At 39.9% G+C, this 23,184-nt stretch overlaps 3 protein-coding genes across 3 annotated transcripts in view; 1 reads left to right on the top strand and 2 right to left on the bottom strand.

The window, feature by feature from the left end:
* The window catches only part of LOC106744812 (putative trypsin-6), a 48,447-nt gene extending 44,427 nt beyond the window's left edge, over positions 1-4,020 (top strand). The window contains exon 8 of the mRNA XM_014619850.1: positions 3,862-4,020. Within this exon, the coding sequence (XP_014475336.1) occupies positions 3,862-4,020 (159 nt within the window). The remainder of the gene's footprint in view (positions 1-3,861) is intronic.
* Positions 4,021-4,829: 809 nt separating this feature from the next.
* LOC106744811 (juvenile hormone acid O-methyltransferase-like) lies at positions 4,830-6,297 on the bottom strand. The gene is made up of 5 exons (XM_014619849.1): positions 6,120-6,297; positions 5,873-6,041; positions 5,515-5,575; positions 5,191-5,311; positions 4,830-5,029 (listed from the first exon to the last, which is right to left on the bottom strand). The coding sequence occupies exons 1-5, from the start codon at positions 6,295-6,297 to the stop codon at positions 4,830-4,832; spliced, it is 729 nt and encodes a 242-aa protein (XP_014475335.1).
* Positions 6,298-17,012: 10,715 nt separating this feature from the next.
* The window catches only part of LOC106744901, a 28,491-nt gene continuing 22,319 nt past the window's right edge, over positions 17,013-23,184 (bottom strand). The window contains exon 4 of the mRNA XM_014620039.1: positions 17,013-18,756. Coding sequence (XP_014475525.1) covers positions 18,731-18,756 — 26 coding nt within the window. The 3' untranslated portion in view covers positions 17,013-18,730. The remainder of the gene's footprint in view (positions 18,757-23,184) is intronic.

Raw genomic sequence — 23,184 nt, 5'->3', positions numbered from 1 at the left:
TAACTGCTTGCAAGACATTGCCGCGCTAATTGCTATCGTAAATTTCTCCCCCCGATCGATGTTACATCGGCGTGACGCGAACGCCGAATAGCAGTTTCCTTTTGTTTACCCACGTTTGAGAAGAGACGTGCTACCGACGTGTTTCACTACTCGGCGATAAATTATGTTACACGGACAGCTGCATGAATCTATGCTCCTCGCGGCACTTGCGTCTCGACGCGTGCTACATCTCGTTTTATGAAAATATCTTTCGTTGTTCCTCTAGATGCAATGCCAACGGCAAAGAGATACGACTATCGTGATATTATTTATTCTTTGCTTTTGTACTCTATATATTTGCAAGATAAGATAAGAGTTTCAACACGATATAAGAGTTATATCAACATGAAAATATGAAAAAATAAAGATCTTAAATTGCTTTTATTGAATATAAATATGTAAGGCATTTTGGTTGAGAAATGTTCAACTAATTTTAATTTACTTTCTTATTGATATTTAATATTTATTATAATTTACGGCAACGTTAAAAATGATAAATGTTTATAATTATTGTTACACTCTCTTAAAGTGACTTACGTAATCTATAATGTCGATAACCGTGGTCACCGACGAAAAGCAAAAGTGCAAGTGCGGCACTGACATAAACGGTCGCCAAACAAGAGAGATATATTTCCTGTTTCCGAACAATTCGAGGTCGCCGCTACGCCAAATACTCCGACAATATTTCAAGTCCATTAATTTACGGTTGACATTAGTGGACTTGAAATATTGCCGGGGTATTTGACGTAACGGCAACCTCGAATTGTTTGAAAACAGGAAATATATCTCTCTTGCTTGGCGACCGTTTACGTCAGTGTCGCACTTGCACTTTTGCTTTTCGTCGGTGATCACGGTTATCGACATTATAGATTACGTAGGTCACTTTAGGAGAGTGTAACAATAATTATAAACGTTTATCATTTTTAACGCTGCCGTAAATTATAATAAATATTAAATATCAATAAGAAAGCAAATTAAAATTAGTTGAACATTTTTCAACCAAAGTGCTTTACATATTTATATTCAATAAAAGCAATTTAAAATCTTTATTTTTTCATATTTTCATGTTGATGTAACTCTTATATCGTGTTGAAACTCTTATCTTATCTTGCAAATATATATAGAGTACAAACGTAAGGAATAAATAATATCACGATACTCGTATCTCTTTGCCGTTGGCATTGCATCTAGAGGAACAACGAAAGATATTTTCATAAAACGAGATGCAGCACGCGTCGAGAAGCAAGTGCCGCGAGGAGCATAGATTCATGCAGCTGTCCGTGTAACGTAATTTATTGCCGAGTAGTGAAACACGTCGGTAGCACGTCTCTCCGCAAACGTGGGTAAACAAAAGGAAACTGTTATTGCGTAGTAATGCGCGCGGGGCGCGGTTGAATGCAAATGCCAGGTACTCTTATCGCTTCGCGAAAAAAATGGTCTCCACGTTAAGGCGCTGCACGGAAATTACTGTTTTACGAGTGCCTCGTCGGGTGAGTTTACGAATAAAAGTTTATTATGCCGCTCCGGGGTTCTCCGCGAGTCCTCGCGCTTTGCTAGGTTTTTTTACACGAAGCAACCAACGAAGAAATACCGTGTTTTATTTTACGAGTAGCCTGATATTGATTGAGAGAATGCGGTTTTAATAAAAATTACATTATTGAAAATAGACAATTTGTTGACGAATCACTTATATAATTATGCGCATATAATGTCTAAAAAACAGTCTCTAGACTACTATTGAATAGAGGCAATGAAATTTATGATAAATATTATGTGATAGATAAACAATAAGTAAAGTGATATTTTGAAGATATTATATTATAGATATATATTCAAAATACACATTAAGGTAACATACCTATATTAGTAAATATATTTATTGCAAATATAAATCTGTTTAATATAATATAATTAAGATATATTAATATAATGATACTCAATATTTTCACACAAAAATTAATTACATATTTTTATCAGGAAATATGTGTGGTTTTGCTATTCTATTAACTAATTGTGAAATTTAAAATCATAAATATAATGATGTCAAAGTATTGACAGTAGTTAATTTTTGAAAATATTGAATATATCCACCATCATGTTCCATTATCCTTTTTTAGCATAAACTATTAATATTTTACGTAAATCGGCTGCAATCCTTTCGGTTTTATTACGTTTTTGTTTGCAACGTGTTTCATATCATTTTCTAATTTAAGTTCTTTGTCTTGACGAGAGACATTAGACTGTTTATGTTTGTTATCTACTGACTCTCGCATTGTTGATTGATCGACAACATTCTCGAAGTTTGTTATTGTTGATTATCGCTGCTTTTATAATGGGCAGCGGCTCTCGATAACAGCAACTGGTTTTTGACTTTCAACGGAGCTAGACTATCCGATCATATACAAGACACCGCTCGCAATTGATCCTTTTTAAATAAATCGGCAAGATTAATAAAAAGTTCGTTAATCGGCGCCTGTACCATCATCTTCGCAACCAGGAAATTAAGCTAGAGGTTCTACTTCGTTTGCGTCAATTGTGGACTTCTCCAGGCTACACGCAAAATCATCAACACTTTTTTGGTTCTTCGAGCCAGATACCGGATTAGTGGATGCCAATTCACCCGGCGATTCAAGTACATCCGAACAAACTTTCGGAATTGTCTGGAGTTGCCGGACTTGTTGCAAGTATTTTGGATTCTGGACGGTGCAGCTGACGGAAGACACGTAAGCCGTGAAGTCTCAATCACCGGTGGATCATCGAGCGGACCGTTGGACATATGTCCAAGCGGATCATCAGGCAGTTCAACGATAGGGTCATTTAGAGGCCGGACTGTCTAGGATTATTCAACAATTCGGCCATGATCACGTTGGATATGATTATCAGCGGATCATCGATTGGAGCATCGGGCATACTTCGAGGTGGATCATCAGGCAGTTCAACGATCGGGTCAATTAAAGGTCGGACTGCCTAAGATCACTGAGTGAATCAGCCGCGATCACGGTAGGAAATTTGCCGTTCAATTTACCAGCTACTTTATTTCTCGATAATTTCAACTCAGTTCCTCGAAATGGCTACCGCCGCGCAAATTTCGGCATTGAGAAGAAAACGCGCTTCAATAAAATCGGCTTGCACGCGGATTAAAACTTATGTAGATTCGATCACACAGTTAACGTCCGAGTTAGTTGCTAACTTGGAAGAGCGGAGAGAGAAATTGCTTTAATTTTGGTCGGACTATATATATAACGGTATGCAATCTGAATTAGATATAGGTAAATAACATTGTTATAACATATATAATAACATATATAATAACATATATAACCAATAGGTAAATAACAACGTTCATTTGTTTACATCGACGCGCAGCGGCTGGCGAACTGGACGCGGCGCGCTGTTAGTAAATCATTTGCGTGTATTTTTTGATGAAAATGGGAAAATTTTGATATTATTTTATTATCTTATTAAAACAAAACATAGTTCTATGTAGCATGTAATTTGTTTAAACAAATTCATAAAAGTTATAAACGATTAGAAATTACATGTACTTTTCAATCAGTTACGACAATAATGTTAACATATTTCGATTTCTTATTCAATTTCGAATAAATGAGTGAAAAAAAAAGTTGGTAACTCTCTGTGAGGATGAAGATCATGATCGGATTCAATTTGAAGACATGTTCTTTGATTTATCTTTCACGATAAGACGCATGATTTCTTTGACAAATGCTCCGCCAGTCACGGCACCGACACCTTCTGTGTCTGCCGTCGCGGACAATAGCATTCAATGTCATATTCGATTGCCGAAATTAAATTTACCTACAGTTAGGCAAAAATTGTGGCCACTCTCAGTTACACGCGGAACTACACGTTCAACTATGCGCTCAACTACACGCGGAATTATCCGGCGCTGCATCACCTGTTTCAAATGTAAATCATCCATCTCAGAAGCAAGGATGGGAATATTGCCGTCTCCTAGAATAACGCCTTCTCGACCGTTTTCCTATCGCGGTGTCGTTTATATCGGCCCGTTAATACTGCGTGAGGGCAAACGACGAAACGCTCGCAACCACAAGGCATACATCGCGATATTTGTATGTTTCGCAGTTAAGGCCGTTTACGTGGAGGTGGTAAGTGACCTCACATCTGAACAGCCTCTTTCTTAGCAGCCTTTCAAACGCTTTATATCCCGGCGAGGGAGGCCAGTCGTTGTATATTCTGATAACGGTACCACTTTTGTGAGTGTCTCGCGTCAACTGACGGAATGGCATGACTTTTTAAACGCGGATCAAATTCGAGAAAATATAAAACAATCTTAATCATTTGACGTTATTCGACGTTATACAGGAAAGAGTCTTTTGATATTTTGCAGATAATTACGCCAAATTTTGAGTTAGTAATTAATGACCATCGAGATAGCGGACGGTCTGGCCAAAAATGGTTCTATGGAGGATCCCAACGGCTACGTTATTGGAGTTCTCTCGATCGCTCTCTCTCGTTGGGCAAGAGAACCATTGCGGAATGAATGGAGAGAAAGCATCTCGCCAGATGGAAGCGAGAGTTGCCGCCCGATCTTTCTTTCTCCCTCTTTCTCTCTCAATAATTAATAATTATTCGGTTAAAATAAATAAATGCAATTGATCGTGTTGGAACTTCCAGCAAGAAATTTTCTGTCTCTAGATATGTGTTTCTCGTCTGCGGTAACGCACGTACAGGCTATAGCGCCGGAAGAATAAGATAAACTCCAATCATTGATAATACCACATCGTTTCAACAAAAAAGTGTTTTCTATATTATACGTTATTATTATCCTTTTGCGTATAAACTACTAATATTTCATCTATATCTGACAAAATTCTTTCTCCCTTTTTATACGTCTGTCTATAATAAAACCTCCTTCTCATATATTCTTCTGTAAACTCATCTTTAAATTGTTCCACTAGGACTTGGGGCATGTTTCCTAAGAATTGTGTGACAAAAGATAATAACATCTCTGAAAAAATAATAATTAATATTATTAATAATTAATATTAAATAGTAATTTTTTTAAAAACAACTTAACTAGTGTTTATACCAAATACTGATACATTAAACGATAATCAAATTATAGAGATCAAATTTGCTATCCGTGAACATATTTTTAAAAGTATATACGTGGTAACTTGTGCGCATCTTCGCTAGTAATGCTTCTCTTCCGTTGACTGCAATGAAGAACATTGAAGCCAATACTTTTGAGTAATGTTTTCAGTTCTTTATGAGGTTTAACCCAATCAAAAAAATGTCGAAACAAGATTCTTCACGTTCTATACAAGTAAAATATTTAATAATTTGTAGATGAATAATTGCAAAAGAAAAAGCATAAGGATAATATTAATATTTAGTTTTATGTAGGATGCATATCGGATTAATAATATCCAGATTTTCGGAAAAATTTTGCGATTTTTCCTGAAAAGTATAAAATAAATCGGAAGATGTTGCCATTAATGCTAATATGGTTCCACCAGATCGAAGTAAACGATAAATATTTTCAAATGCTTGTCTGTTAAATAAAAAAAGTAAATTAAATTATTCTTTGTATCATAAGTTTGTTAGATTATATTAGAGCACTTTTTATGAATAAAATAAAAATAAAAATGTAAAATTAAAATATTAAATTATTAAATTGTATTTTCTTGAATCAATGAAGTTACATCTTTATTTCCTTGGATCCTGGAAATGTCGAAAAATATTTTCATATATCGATCGCGAAAGACTATTTAAAAAAGAAGCTGCGTTTCAGAAAAAGTATTCATAAATGAAGAAAATCAATTTCTTTTCGTTTAAACATCTTTTTTACCGAATATCAGGGCACCATTGCAAAACGTGAAATGAGAATGCATGATCATATTCATCAAAATATTTTTCAGGTATATGTTTAGTTCCAATATCTAATACTTTGAATCTAAATCTTTCTTCGTCACTATATTCCTTGGCATGTCCGATCATGTTTTCCGAAATATCCATACCTTTGCATTATACATAATTAAACAATAATTCTCTTCAACGTGTATATTATATTATATTTTAATGTTTTACTTTTTTACTAACGACTACCGCTTTTGGATCGAGTGCAGATAGAAGAATATATCTTGTAAGATAACCAGGACCACAACCGATATCCATACACTTTCCTGCCATATTCATTATTTCTTCTTCAAACTCCTCAAATATATATGGTATGTAAAAATACATTGAGTTGTTATATTTTGACGGATCTACCATGTTGGGTTGAAGATACTGTCCCGAAGACATATCAAAATATCACTTTAAATATATATTATCTTAATAAATATATATTAATAATATTAAAATATTACTTTATTTATACTTTGCACACTTCAATAATGTTTGCGATCTGTGGACACAGCTGCAGCTGCAATATAAAATATAAGTAGGGATAAAAGAGAAATGGTATTTGAAATGAACTCTGGATATTATTAAATTAATGTAACATGTAATGCTCGAACACTAAATACACAATCTCCGCTCGGCTTGTCACACTAACAACTCTTAAACACTACTAAGTCGTAATTTTAACGCAACTCAAATATTACTCCCTAACTCTTTCTTCACGTCTTGCGTTTCTTTTTCTTTCGCTGTACGCCGTGCGACCTCGTATTTATACGATACCTACCGTACGCACACATACACGCACACGCACGCACACACCTATCTTGTTTGTTAACATTTTGCGGTCCGTCGACGGCATGATACCTTCGTGCTCGTTTCGATGTTACGGTTCATCGACGGCATGGTGCCGTTGCGATCTGACAGCATTGATTTTATCGATAAATCGAAACATATGATAAACATATGGTGATTTTAGATATGAATATTTGTATAAAAAGAAAAAACTTCGATAAGTTGAAACACATTAGTCAAGTGTCTTAGGATGGCCGCGGATCGCAAAGTGTTAACAAAACCATTGCAAAATACATGGAGAGAAAGCATCTCGCCAAAAAACGGTCATTCGTTCCTTTTTCATTCTTTAATTTTGATATATTTAAGTGTGAGATTATTACTAAATTGTTTTATTCATTTGTAATGTGTGTTATAGAGTAATGCTAAGAAACTCATTATTGTGATTATTGAAATTGGTTAGTTGAAAACTATAAAAATATTTGTGCTTAAATAAAAGATAAAAGATATATTCTCATCATTCTTCATAATTATATTAATAACTCTCTTGTACAGCAAGTGTCACCTGGTGGTGAACAAGTTAACCTTCTACTGGCATTCATTTGAATCAATATTCTATCTACGATGGAAACGTACCGTGTAACTTTCACCTGCGTGGGTTCTGATCTAAGTTACAGCGAATTTTATTTCTGATTTACATTAATATGAGTTAATTATTGGTATAAGTATTTAAATTGTTGCATTTCATTTATTACAATTTGTACGTGGACTACACAATCAACTTGAAATTCTGGATTATAACTAAAAGGTTTTGGCACAAGAACAATAATATTCATTCGTTTGAATTAAATTTACCTCATATATATCAAAATAATGTACATAACAAATGATCTACATGGTAAATAATTTACATAGTAAATAATTTACGCGGTAAATAATTTACATAGAAAATAATTTACATAGTAAATTATTTAGTTTTTTTAATTGCAATAAAGAAAATGAAAATTTATCAGAAAAATAGATATAGCTGCTTATACCAAGTCAGTGTTATAACTGTGCGTTACTATACTCACCTTAGCGTTACTAAAACGCCACCGAGGACGTTTCGACAACGCTATGAATGTGCAATGCTTGGAAGAAAAGCACCGCCTTGCAAGAAAGCATCGCGGTGCACACGCCGCTACACAATTTCCGGACGATACACGTCCGTTGACCTGTTGCTAATATATCCCCCTAAAAGAATAAGGTGAGACTATAAAAGAGTCGTGCCGACCCGGAAGGTGGAGTCCTTAATATCCGACCTCGCACTCGCGCATCTCGCGTAATCCGTATAATCGTTGCCGAATGCAGCGCGAACCAGGGACAAGGTTCCCAATCGGTAAAAGACTTGTCCGGATCTTTAAATAAAGCTTTCTTTTCTATAACTCTTCTCGCGTACAACGCACCATCATCCGACTATCCCCAATTCCCGAAATATACGTCACGTCTCTGGACCACCCGGGTGTGACATCAGATTCCTAAGTTTTTGGAAATTTTACCGAAAGAAAAAGGAGGCAGCAGAATATATTTTCCGAGCGTAACAATATGTATATATATATTCATTATATACGTGTATCTAGCACTACGTTCACAAGATTTTGCGAATTATTTATTTTTTTAACATTTTTTCTAAATACGTGACTTGCGTTAACTTCACTTATAAACTTATTCAAAAGATTCGATAGATATACATATAATCTCGATCTTGATAAACAATTCGAACGTATAATTCTACCTGATCGGACGTAGTGGGAGAGCTATCGACATTCCGAAATCAGTATTCAAAATCTTGGCAGGCTTTCAAAGCGGATAGCATGCCGCATAGTTTCGACACTGACGTACTTTTTCACCGTTTCGTTCGTGATGTGCCGGCAGCGTGCTTGCAAAACACCGCACTCGCGACTTCGTCCTGGGCCGGATCTACGCTACCCTTGTCGTCACACTTGATCAACTTTTTATCTGACGGCGGGTAAAAACGTGGGACAATCGTGAACGATATCGCGAGTTAACTCGTATACGAACAACGAGTGGGTGAACCACGCGAATCTTGTGGTTTATTACACCGAAAATGGAATTTTATTTATGGTTTTATCGCACTGAAAACAGAATTTGGTAATAATTATATCTTCTCTCACGTCTTTCACGATTTTTCATTATAGATACAAGACAATGTCTTATAACACCACTCGTCTTTCACGTTAATCATTTCTAATCTGGCATGATTCGACGCCCGAACTGCGACTGGTAGTTCTTTCACGTCAAGTAGACGCGGAACGATATTTAACTACATGCCAAACTACATGCTCTGATAGTTATATGGGTTCACGGCTTGTACCTGTCTGTCCGCCTGATTAATTTCTGTTATGTAACAAAATAATAAGTATCGTGTGATTGCTTGAAATCGAGCTCATGTTTAACAATACCGTTATCTAATCGACTACTGCAAAATCAACGGCGCTATTACGAACTAACATGCATGTATTAAGTATTGTGTGAAAATAGCACTACTCGCTTAAAAAACGTTTCTACTTTTTCAAAGTGTTAAAAGAAAGGGAAAAACAAATATGTTGGACAAAATCGATAATAATGTTATCGCGCTACATTTTGTCTTATCAACTATACTGCGAGGTCGCAAGAATATATAAAAAGGAACTAGAGGAAGGAAATATAGAAAGGAAGTATCAGTTACGCTTATAGTTCATTGATAATCATCACCAAGACTCATCTCTGAAAACAAGAATGCAAGATTAAAAAATTCCTTTTTTTAATTTTACACTCACATCTTGTACATCACATAAAATATGACGGCTTGTTTTGCGTTACGTAAGCGAGGAGAATTTACAATAGTGTGTCCGATCTTGCATATAGCGAAGACGAATACAAGCCTTCCCGCGAATTTCTCATTTCAAGCGGCTCTTCGTCTTTATTAAAAAAGTTCTGAAATAAATTCAACGCTCTTTTCTTGACGAGTTCCAAATTTATGTCGTTTTAAGCACCAGCAGTTCTGGACGCGCCTATCGTTCTCGTTTCACCTTCTAAGTTTTCTTCGTTCTGCCGACACGTCCCCTCGAGTTAGGCCGCGTTGCTCCCTTGCGAAACGAGCACGTTACTACGCCAGCTTATTGTTGCAACTCAAACGACAATGTCTCGGAATTACACGCGAGAAAGACGCACACAAAATACCACACCTCGGTTTTGCATATTCGTACTTTTCCGTGCTACCTGCTGCGTGATTTTACCGTGGCCGTTCTGTTCGTGCGAGCTCTTGCCGGATTCTTGTGAAACACGAGCGATATTTCAACGATTATCATCGCATAGCGCGGATTGTCCCGAACGATATTCCATGACTTTTACTTGATGTCGACTTTTTACGTGATGATGATTCGAATTGTCGAGTTATGATATTGCCCAATTGAAATCACTCATTTCTCCCGAGTCACAGTTTAAGTCTATTTTAGTTCTACATTAAATATTCAAAGGTCTTCTATTGTGCTATTTTGCTGCTACAAATAGGGGAATTATTATTGCTGCTTTCTTCACTTGGAGACTTTATGTAGAACTAAAATTTAGACTATAGAGGGCTAAATTCCCTTTGTTTCCTAGCATTAAAGGGGCACTTATTGCCACTTAAAGACTTAAAACAGAATTTCACATTTCGACTCGGACTTATAGTTTTATAAATATTAATTGTGTTAACATTGCGCCGCTATTAGACGCGTACACCTTGGAAAACGATCAAGAATACGTGAGCACTTAACACCGTAGAGTTAAAACAGACATTTGGCGAAACGCCGTAACGAAAGCATGGCACGTATTGAGATAAGATCGTTCGTACGCCGGCCGGGAAGACGAATAGACAGCTTGCATGAGTAGCTGATATTACGTAAACTATGGGTTACGTCGCTGAGAAATATATTATCCAATAAGACCGCCTGAAATCTATGTCAAGTGCAAACGTAGCGGACGCGTACGCACGACGTAGCACGCGTGTCCGTGCAAGAATTCAATCGATAGAGCATGAAAAATCTGATGCAACGCTCGACCATTTCTCAAGCCCTCCATGTGCACACACATAATGCGTACTGCAATTAGCGAATATTTTATTACCCGCGCAAATGCATAATACAATTTGCGCGCCACAGCTGATCCTATAAATTAATGAGACAGCGTATTTTAAATCAGTATCCGCCGTCTTTTCTGTTCACCTTTGCAAAGATATGCGCGTACGTACGTAATTAATAAGCTTTCGCAACCGGGTTAAATATCCGAGATATTTTTGTAAATTCAACTTTATTCACGCGATTCTCGCAACTTACAACCGACCTATGACATATATAAATGACAAAGACGGATCATCGACCACATTCAGCAGAATATTTAATTTGCAACTGTTGGAAGTTTCCTGAGCCGGGTTATTCCTTGAAATTTCGAGGGATAATCCAACCTCAGCACAGACAACTTCAGCAAACTTCCAACAGTTATAAAATAAATTTTCTACTAAACGCGGCCGTTCGCCGCGTTGCTCCGCAAAATTATATCGCGCGTTTATTTTCCTTCATCTTTAATTAAGAGTAACGCGTTCCGACGTTCGTCCGTCGCTTTTATTTTTCCCAACGTGCTCGCAATACACGCCTCTTTGAAGCATACGAGGTGTTCATCGCGGCACATTTGCAGCTCTTAACTTCGTAATAAGTATCAATAAAGAAGCCATCCTTTCCGCGGTATCCGCGGCGGCTCGAATGAGGGGCTAATAACCGTCTCGGCGTACGTGTTTAGAAATACTTGGACGCCTAAAGAACGTAAATTATCATCGGTTGTGTGTTAGTCGCGGTATGCGGGAAGATTGCTGGGCACTTTGCGTGCCCGCACGGAAAAACCGCGCGCGGCGCGAATCGCTCGTATTCAGGCTCGCGCTTACGTATAAATAAACACTTAACGTTATACTTAAGCGCTCGGTAAAACGACCAGTGTACACGACGAAAGCACGCGCAAGCCGCGTCTGCATAACCGTCGCGCTCTATTAGCTCGCGCTGCCTATTAATTGGGATTATTATAGCGTAATTGAAGCGCCCGCTGAGTTTGAACGGAGCTGATCGCGCGCGATACGCTCGAGATAAGGGCGCATCGAGATGAAGCGCGACTGGACGATGTGATTACACAGAATGTGGCGGGAACTTTATCCGCCAATCTTGCGTATTAAAAAGCACATCAATTTGGTCGACCTCGTTTCGGTGTGAGACATGGTATTATGTCGAAGAGCTCGAGCGATTTAACTTGGAAGAGCGTGAATAATATCATTCATGGGTGGAAAATGTTACGACTAACAGAGGCGAATTTTTTAGTGCGAAATTTAATCGTCGACATGCGCAAAATAAGATGAAGAGTGTGGAGAATTCTTCCGCTGAATCTCTGATTTCACCGGAACTTTGTCGGACAAACCTAAAGCCGACAGGTGGCATACTGTCAAGATTTCCGATATCTCGTATACTGACTATTGAAACGTTCTAACGGCCGGCTTGAATGCGATCGAGTGATTACGGGAATCTATTCTATTCACGGCGCAGCGGATTATTTACTCCTGATACCGGTCGATCACTTTCGCTGCGCTCTGACGCGTTCTAATAGACGACTACACCAATAAAAACGATATCGCTCGAAGTCGCCATACTTGTAGCGCGTTATTTCAACATTGCACAATACATGGCGAAGGATTGTTTGTGAAAAAAAGAAAGATAACCATGCGCCGTCTCCTCCATCATTCTCCTGTTCGTTGCGAAAATTGGGAGGTTGCAGCGTATATTTATTGCCTGCTACGCCGTCGCAATAAGTGTCGTGGAAAAAGAAAAACAGAAAGAACACAACTGCGAAGGCAATGCGATAAATCCCGGTAGATATTAACACGAGCCGCGAACGATTTCCGTGAATACCCAACGAGCGAGACACGTGCGAGAAAAAGCAAACTGAAACCACCACTTGCGATGGATTTCGCCTATGGTGCATATACTAGGAAAAAATTTCGGTTTTTACGTTACAGTGTTTTAGCATTTCTTGCGTTGTTTGGTCGAAATTGACCAAAGTCCATAGCACGCAATGTTATTATTCTAATACAGTTTAAAATTCTATGACGTGCGACATATAATATATTCATATATAATATATTCAGAAAAACTACTTTAATTTCTTTATTTTTTTATTGGCTTAAATCTGTCGCATATTATAACATATCTAAAGCGAGTTTAAATTGTTTTTGCAATCTTCTTCTTCAATTGTTTTTCTTTTTTTTTTATTATATACCATAATATGTTTTTGTGACAAATTTATTCAGGTAACGTTTTGCTATCAATTCTTATCCGTTGTCAGTCCCTCATTTGTTTCATATATGCAGAAACCTACAACAAAAATCGAAAATTCGTAACGGCGCGCTAGATTACGTGTGAGTCGTCCCGTTTTACCGAAAATTCATTAATACTATATTTGTTATTGACTGCATATAATTAAAAATACATAGCGAAAATACGTGCGAAAATAAATTGAGGCATTGTCCAATATGCGACGAAAATGATTAAAAAATTTCAAAACTGAAATCTCGACCTGTTTAGTAAATTTATCTAAAATAATTTATCTAAGATAAAAATGTTGCCACTTGTACGTATCGAATGTGTGTTTGCTTCAATAAGAAAAATTTTGAAGAACATTTCTGTACCTTTACAATTGTACATAAAAGCTTAAGAAGATACGAAAAGTTTTCGAAAAGAATGAAATTTCAATATATACATAGATTCTCCACTAGATATAGTAAAACAGAGTGGCGCACATTCATCTTATTTACATGTATATCGCACTAACATTTATGTAAGGCCTAATATGTATAAAGAATACGAACAGAGTAGCATGATCGTGTCAATATTTATGTAATATAACATTTCGCCTCTACGTTATCGACGCTTATCAAGTTCGCCGACGATTACAGCATCCCCTTAAGCGTCAGCAACGAAGTGAAACTCACTTTTTCATTAATATATTCGGAAAGACAGTGTTTTTCGCGCTTACGACAAGGGACCGACGATAAATATCGATTGTCTGGCGGGCACCTTAATTGAAAACGAAGCTCCCGCGGATTGACGCGCATGCCGTCGCGATGTAATGCATAGTCACCGCGCGAATATAATAACGCCTGGAAGGAGTGAAATGCGGATCTCGAGCCTTTAGAAATTCGCCGCGACGTGAACTCGACAGCTACTCGATAAATACGATGCAGGCGAGGCTGCAACGAGACGCACGCCCGATAATCGATTGAACATTTGTTCGGTAGACTGGAAGTGCCCGATACTCGAGGAGAGGCAAAAGTGGCGCGCGAGCACGACATTTTCTCGTCACGGAAGCGGAGAGTGGCACCGATTTGTACCGAACCGACAGGGACATCGTCTTCCTCGCGTGGCGAGCAGGACGGAAATCGCGTCGTAAGTGTCGCGAGACGCGCTTTGGAGGAGACTTTCCCTGCGACGCTCCCCGTGTCGCATCTTCGCGCTCTCTACACACGAGCGGGATTGATGTTCCACATTTTTCAAAGCGCTCCGCGTAAAGCGGGTTATAGCCGCAACTTCATTAATATTAACTAAGCATTATCGCGCTGTGAATCCGGCGCGTTCTTGCATACTCATAAAGCAGACATTAATGCCGGCGGTTTTTTATCAAGAGCAGACGCAATAATGCAGCGAGTGTACCTGGTTTACATCCCCGAGGCACCACTATCTTGTTTTTAAATATTAAAGCGACGCGTTGCCTCCCGTAAAGCTCCCTGCCTTTTCACATTTCAGGTAGCGTGACCGGCGCACATTCCGAGTCGCAGTCTCTCGTAGTCGATTGATGACATCGCGATCTCTCGACGGAACGATGATTGAGATCGTTGGATTTCAATAAGACGTTTTTATGCCCCCTGAATTGCTCAATTTAGAAACGCCAGTGTCAAACGAGGTATTAACTTTCTGTACACGCTTTCGAATCTCCCCCTAAGCCGCCTAACGCGTGGCTCCACTTTGCTCCGCTCCGGAGCGAACGAGCGCTCTCGGCGGATCTTGAGCAGATCCTTATCGTCGCGCGCGGATATACGATACATTCGCGAGTCGTGCAACCGCAGATTCCGCGGTTTCGTAACGCCGACGAATCTCACGCCGCTCGTGCCTTAAACGAGAGATATCCCGGCGCCCGGTTTTACGGGAGAGGCTTGCGGCGACGACGAATTTTTCAAGCCCTGGCCGGAGCTTCGCATAAAGCCATGCCTAGCACGCAAATCGCGACTGCGTGAATGATAAACGATATTTTTTACGTCGTCCACCCGGTTATCCCACACTTCGTCCCGCTCGTACCGGAATGCTTTCACTTCAGGATGATTGGCAGATCGCGCGTGAAAACGCGTCGAGCGGAAGCTCACGATTGTCAGACGGATGTAACTTAAACAGATATGATGGTGCCGATTTTTTTCTCTTCAGTCTAGCTATGATTAGAGAACTTTCTGTTGTTAAAATCGAGGTTATAAAAACATACACCGATTGGATGTATCAATAATGAGATTATTTTACCATTTTCTAGAGACGTCCGTATTATTTCACTTCAATATTTAGATATTAATCACAGTATACAAATTTTCCCAGGCAATTATATCGACGAATTAAGTCTTTTTTTCTTATTATTCGGAAGAAACGTTGTTGCATGAATCACCGAGCCTCCTAAAAGGTACGCTAAGAATATTACCGAGGCAGCCAATTACCGAGTGTAAGACCTTATATGAGCTGTAATAACCGATTTACAGAATATAATACCGCGTCCCTTTTACCGGTCTTTTAGGCATATTTGAAAACTGTCATTGGAAACTGACGGTAATCGAGTCTTCTCACTCCAATAGGGCAGTCTTTTACCGAATTCGGTAAATGAAATATACATACGAATTGAACTTTATTATCGACATCTATCTTTTTCCACATGAAATAATCAGGACGTGTATTCTTATCAGTTATCACTGCAAACCAATATACTAGTTATTCTCTAATATAAGCAGTAAAGTTAGTGCAATTTATATAATTTGCATGATTCATGCGATTATAACAAAACCGGTTTTGCAGCTGCTAGTGGACCGCGGGTGATTGCTCTTATAAAGTTGCAAAAATTTTTCAAGATTTGGCGGCGGAGCATTGACATGCGAGCAGGCTTAAAATCAAATTATTCGATTGGTTCTTACGTACGATATGAAAGCGACTTACTCGCTTCGAGGTGTAAAAAGCAAGATTAGGAATGCAGTGGTTCTATTGACAAACTAGTTTAGCTTTTTTCGTGAATAATATTCCGCTTGTTTTTCTATCGCCCACCCACATATTGTCGTGCGCGATTCCTTGTTTATCAATGCGCGACGGCGCGACTGGACTTTCGTTACACATTACAAGACACAGTTTCTCCATCGGCAAAGATCGAGTGAGAGTCTACGCGCCGTTAGCGGACGTACATGTGTTTGAATATTCCGCGAGCGCGCTCGCGAACGGTTGCAGGAAACTTTCGTAATTACCAATACACTGGCGCGTATAATAGCGCCGATGGTAATTATCGTCGTGCGAGCGTCGTGCACCGAAGATTTCGTCGCAGATAAGAACGCTGTCCGTCGTGTTTATCATTTTATTGGCAAATTTCATTCCCGGACAAGGTTGCTCGTTGAGCAACGAAAGGTTTCCAATGCTGCGCCGAGACATTTACGCTTCATGAGCAGCTGAAAGCATTGTAAAACAATTAAAGTGTTTCATTGCATTAATAATCGCTGCAGCCGGGAAGTTCGATAGGAGAGGACATTTTCTTTATCTCGAGATATGTATAAGAATGTTTAATACTTCGCGGAATCCGCGGCTCCGCATAAAGTTGTCGCGCTATTTGACTCGGGCCTGGTGAGTCTGTACACGGAGGAAAAGTTTTTGCTGGCACAGCAAATTGTTCATTACTATAGTGACAGCAATAAACGATTTGTTACAGATATAAAAATGATTTTACTGTTGTATCGAAACGTCGTATAGCATTAATAATTGGCGTAATTAGCAATCAATGTTCTTAACAAATCTTTTTACTGTCCAAACAGATCTTTTTGCTGTTACTGCAATAACGAACGATTTACTGCGCGAAAATGTTTTCTCCGTAATCGCTTTTTCGGCAGTAAATAAACACCGAGATAAGAGAGGTATACAATTTTATTAAAACCCTTGGAAATTACAGCATTTCGGCAAACCAGCAATTTCGTCTTTATTATCGTAAAGTTCATACATTACACGATTCATTTGCTCGGAACTATATCTGTTATTAACTCGCACTTTCCTTCGTTAAACGCCTCAGTTGTTCTCGAGAGTTAAGTAATAAATAAAATTTTCTTAGATAAGAATGTAACACGAAAGTCATGATACAATTAACGCGATTTACACACCAGCTTTATTTTGATCTTATAAACTGTGTAATATTTACATGTTTCTTAAGGAGACTCACCTTTTAAGGTAGATCATATTTACGTGTCTACGAAAATTATGTAATTGCGAGCTAACTATATCCAGAATGCGGATGTCTCTCTCTTTCTCTCTGTCTGTTCAGCCGGCCACGGATCAATGAAGCTGCGAATTTACATATTTTTCGCTGTTGCGTGATTAAAAGGAGCGCTTGCGAAGAATCGATTAGCCAAGAAGCCGGGCGATAAGTGCATCGACGCGTAGAGCATATCCCGCGTTTAAAGTACCATGACCAAATTGAACGGAAACGAAAGCGTTGCGGCACCTCGAATGGTCGCCCTCCATCCCCCGCTCCTTGTATTGATCCACGCGATCTGTCTATTTTCTTATTCGTAACTTACCGTGTATTTACACGCAGCTTTACGTATCATTTATTATGTCGCGCCGAGATATATACGCGGCGCGGCCGACTCCCCTGGAACACGGTTTTCGATCGTACCGGACGGAAACGTGCCCGAAAACGGCTATCTACATCTAATTAAATCGCCGTCGCGGTAAGCAATAAATAATTTACCGGCCAACAAAACGCGCCCCGCCCCGTGTTTAATTATTTTATGGATCTAACGGAACGCGGACCCGCCCGTTTGCCGGTCTCGTTTCATAAGCGGATATTTCGACTGCGGAGCACCGAGCGGATCGCTATTCGTGTCTCCGGTCGCTTTGTTGGCTTCTGGGATCGCACGCTGTGTCGCAGCGACGCTTCCCGCCGGCTACTAATTATACACACCTCGGCGTTACCGCCACGCGAAGGCGCGAGTACCCGTAGCGATGTGCCATAAAATACGACTTGTACTCCCGCGGACTCCATTACGCGGCTAACGGACGGTTCTTATTGCAGTTGCACGAGATTATCGCGGCGTTAGGTAGATTAAGCAACGTAATTGCCATTTTCAATACGGCCGGCACTCACTTGCCACTATTAAGCCGGTTGATATCGGGTTACTTTTCAAATGTACTATTTGCAGTCCTTTACCCGGGAGATAAGGAAACACGAGTTTCTCGTTTGTCGCGCCGTACGTGTGGAATTTTCGCCGTTCTCTGTTAATTTTGTACACTACTTACTACACTATAGGAACCAATTTTTTAGAGAACACCCTCGCAAATCGATCCTGACTCTCTCGATTTTTAATTCCTACGCGTTAATAATCGTTTTCTGTTCTTCCTTGCTCCGCGAACTTTACATCATCCGGCAAAGCTTCGCGGAACAAAAAAGAATGAAAAAGGTGGACGTATTACCTCAGTTTCGTGAGTAAGACCTATTTGCAGAAATTACTTCAAACGTAATGGCTTGTCCCTGCTTCGATAATGACCACGCATCACTACGTAATGCTGATTCGTAATACGTCCACCACAATTTCCGGTTGGAGTTTACGAGCAGTGACGTCCGAAACCTTGGCCTCTATTTTCGTCGTGTTGTCATCTTTTCGCTATCTTTCGACCATCGGCGTTTAATAATAGAAGTAAGTGATGTAACCTGCAACAAAGGAGAGACTCGCACTTGAGATATTGGATATTTCCTCAGCATTCGGTTATCGAAAAGTGTGTCTTAACGATGACTTATGTTATAAATTCCACTTTCTCCTCTGTTGAACTCGTTACGATAACGAAACGGATTTCAAATCATTGTTAAACCTTGTGTAAATTTATAGCGCGCATACTAAGAGAAAAAGAGAGAAAGAGAGAGGGAGAGAGAGAAAGATGTAGAGGACATTAGAACTAATTTAGCTCGTTCGTCTTTCGTTTCGCTCTCGGGATCGTGGCCGAAGCAAGCAAGCAAGATTAATTCCCGCATTTCCAGCCGCTTGCATTTCCGCTGAATCGAATGCTTACGCCGACAGATTCCGGCAGATTCTTCATCATCGAGTCGCGATAAGATCGCTTGAAAACTTTCTCGATTTCCCTTGCACAGCCAAATTTTGAGCCTTCCCCCCCCCTTTCTCCCTCTCTTTCTCATTCTCTTTTCTCCTCATTTTCCTCGCGTTACTTTCCGGCGAAAATTTACTCGCGTAACCGCAATTCGCCGTCGGGAATTCTTGGGCTCATTAGCGCGAGATCCGTCCAACGGTCCGTGTGATTTTCATCTACGATTGCCGCCGTCGCCGAAAGTCTCGTTCGAGAAACGCTAATATCCGGGACACCTGAACGTTGGTAATGAGTAGCGAGGGTGATACCACTTCAAAGCTGCTAATTACAAGACCCTCGTCACCTTGTCTCGCCTGCCACGCACTGACCTCATCCCTCTCGTTTCCGCCCTTTGATTAGTAAGTGCTTTTCCGGTCCCCTACTGCACTCTCGCTCTCTCACGAGACGTAGGTGTGCGTTAGCGCGAGCGATCGTACATGGCGTCGATAATAAAGTCGACCGCGAAACGAACGGGGGATCTCCGAATGGAAGCCATTAGGGGCCGAAAGGATTTCACCCGCTCTGATTATAGTCAATTTAAACGCGAGGACGTTCCGGCAATGAACGGCAACGCTCGAAAATAATAGTCAGTAAACGTCGACGACGGCGGCGGCGACGGCCACGACGAGCTCGGCTCGGAAACTACTGGAGCGATCGAAGCGTATATTTTGTAATGGTGCCGCATTTTTTTACGTTTCGGTTAGCAACCGGCGCGATTCTACGTTAAAGATATATTGTGCGCGTTACGATAGTCGCGTGCGCATAATTTGTAACTTTCACTCGCCTATTAAATTTTCTTGCGGTACTCGTTGCCAAAAGATACGTTGAGATACTTACGGAAAAGGTGTTCAATCAATGTTGAGATGGTATAAATTATTAATTACATTGTACAGGGTGTCTCGGGATAAGGAGAACACTTAGATATTGACAGAGACGGAACAAAACATCGAAATACATCTATATGTCCAAATCTCCTTTGTTTTTAATAATATAAGAAATGTTTCGAATTTCAATGGTTTCGAAGAAGAATTACAGTGGAAGAAAGGGTTTTTACGGTAATCTTTTCGATATTTTTCCTCATATTTGTTAGGTTACCATATTTAGACCTCCAAGATATTTAAGCGTTCTTCTTACCCTGAGATACCCTGTATAAGTATAATTAACGACAAAGTGCAGCGGCATCGTGCGAATAAATTGCATGCTGAAGTGGCGCAATATGTTGCGCCGCCGGAATCCCATCGATACGACCTGCGGTCGGTTAGTCAAATGTACCGGAACGCAACTTTTGTATCTCGATTCACTATAAACTTTTCACGCGGTTGCGCGGAGACGCCTTCTCGTCCGAGTGCCAAATTAATGTCCCGTGAAAAAAGTATTTAACGGAGATATCGTTAAGTTACGAGTTTGTGTTCCGCGGGGAATACCGGCGACGAGTTTTGGGGAAAATTCGTTTTTCGCGCCCTCCTTTCAACCCCGAGATAAATTCCCGTCAAGGACGTCCGGAGGGGTCACCGGTTTTTGCGTGTCGCGTAATTAAATGCGGATCGTCGGGTTTAATGACTATTAAGGGGAACGAATGGCCGTTTGACCCAGAATGTTACCAGCTTTCGTTTTAGCCGCGCGAAATTTACGACGGCTTGTTATCGAACGCGCGATACGATCGTTTTTAATTAGCGGACATAGAAAAGCGCCGTATTCAGCTATTTATCGCGGGTGTATCTCTCCTGTGATTTGGAAACAAGAGTCATCGCGGGCATTACTCATCGAACGGAAATTACTCTCACGCGGGTTGCGTCAATACCGTCTTTGTGCTTCAGTTTTATCCAACTAGTCAGCGTAAGGCGCGGCCGCTCCCGCCGTAAGCGGCTTTATTTCCTGCCAGATAATTAAATTATACTTTGCACTCGTTATCTGCTAACGGGTGGATTAATCTACAAAATTGTCCCGATAAAATAGCGAGCACCTCAGCTACAATCTCGGGTTCTGCTTTCGGGCTTGCCCGACGTTCCCCGCCGTCCTTAATGCGCCACGACGTTAATCACGCCGCTTGCCGGCGAGATTTACGTTCTCTCTCGCGTCGCGTTGCGCGCATTAACGAGTGCAAAATGTTGTAAAGCGGTGAGATGTACCGGCTTTCCCTCGATATCCGCCGCGTGTTCCTACAGGGAGAATTTATTCGCCTGCCATTCACTTCTTTAGCGCCGTACGCGAGTTTTAATACCGTTAGCGTATCGCTTCCCGTTAACTTTTATAGAACTATACGGATACTATACGTTCGGTAAATCGTAATACAGTCGATGAGCCAGTGGTCCCTCAGGAAAAAACAAATGCGAATGCGTTATTTAATTTGTTGAGACTGCACAGGGGAGATAATTTGGAAGATGAAAGCACAGTGTATGCCCGTCGTATTTTTCCATAAAAAATTACTATAAAATTACTATAAAATTTCTATAAAGTGTAAAAATCTTATTGAAAGTGTTTCGTTTATCTTTGACCAACGTCTTTTGTCCCGTAAAAACTTACCTCATTCGATTCTACACATTTTCTGAGTACTTTGCACAAAACGGGCGAAGGAATTTATGAAATAATATCATAGCAAATTATTTATGAATCTTCGCCCGTCTTCTCTGAGTTGAATAATCATTTGCTGAGAAAACATTATTATTATGCGATTTATGGAAACATGGCTTTATACGATTCATGGAAACAAAGCTTTATTGCGTCGAGCTGATTATATCGGCATGCTTTACGTCTTTCTCCTTTCAGCGTTTCTTACACAGAATTTAATAGACGCGCAGCAGATTGCCCAATCGCAGCGTTTGTACTTCTTCCGTCGACCGATAATTACGAACGTGTGACCACCTGACATTCTCGAGAGGCATCTACCTAAATACACCTGTTAACGAACCCACGGCCAAAATCGTGGCCGCTGCTGTCGTTCTTTTCTCCGTGTCGCAACACCTGTCGTATTTTTACGGCTACTATTACAATATCGAATTTAGTTTCTCCAATCGAGTGTTCTCGCTAGATACGTTCATTGCGACGGAATTTTTCAACGATGTTGCATGTACATCTTACATAATTTCACCAATTGACAAAGTATCTTCTCTTACATATTCTGTAGCCATATATCTGTCGACTTTCGCTTGTGCTAAAAATATATTGCGGATGGACTAACTTGGAAAAATAAAGTGAATAAAGAGAGGAATGGCGATTAAAAATAGGAGAAGTGAATTGAGAGGTAAAGAGAAGTCAGCGTGCCGATAATACTTCATGCAAATATGTCAGAGGACATAAGATATCCTCTGAAAATAACGCCTTTTGGATATCTTATTGTCTAGAAGACGTTTTTACGATGTCTTATTGCCTTACGACGTCTTAAGACGCTTATGTTATGTTGTCGGAGATATTTGCGTTCCGTTATCGATACGCTTACGGAAGAAAGAAATTAGCTGCTCGATATAAACGAAATTTAGGTACCAAATCTAGTTTCTAGCTATCGCGAGCTAAAAATTAGATACAAAGACAAAAAGAATTAACTGAACTAATTAAACCTCAGTCGTATTATATGGATAGCTAATTTTTACCTATTGGAGTTAGTTTTTAACCGTGGGAGCTACTACTTTTCTCCCGTGCCGGTTTATATTATTTGGTTAAGAATTCGCTTTTTAAATACGCTAAAAACAGAAACGTTCGCTTTGTCATTCGATATCATAATTCCTGCTTGGTTCTTGTCACGGTTAAAGTGAACGATGAGAGACGCGACTCGCGCGGTTAAGAAAATCGATTGAACTTGACCGTGCGTGACCGGTGCGGTCGGAGACGGGACGAAACGATCGTTGATTCTCGCTATACTCCGTCTTTGTCTCTCCGGAGCAGCTGTAACCCGTCGTTCAACCAAAAAGGCAACCTTGTCGCCGTCGACCTCGTAACACCTGTTACGCGCAGTGGAGTAACTCAAGTAAGGTTACGCGTAAACGAGTTTCAACCACGAGGTAGA

The sequence above is a fragment of the Dinoponera quadriceps genome, unplaced genomic scaffold (genome assembly GCF_001313825.1).
Source record: "Dinoponera quadriceps isolate SergipeBrazil2010 unplaced genomic scaffold, ASM131382v1 scaffold1308, whole genome shotgun sequence".
Lineage (NCBI taxonomy): Eukaryota > Metazoa > Arthropoda > Insecta > Hymenoptera > Formicidae > Dinoponera > Dinoponera quadriceps.
Note: the sequence above shows the minus strand (reverse complement) of the source record. Positions and strands in the feature narration are given on the sequence as shown.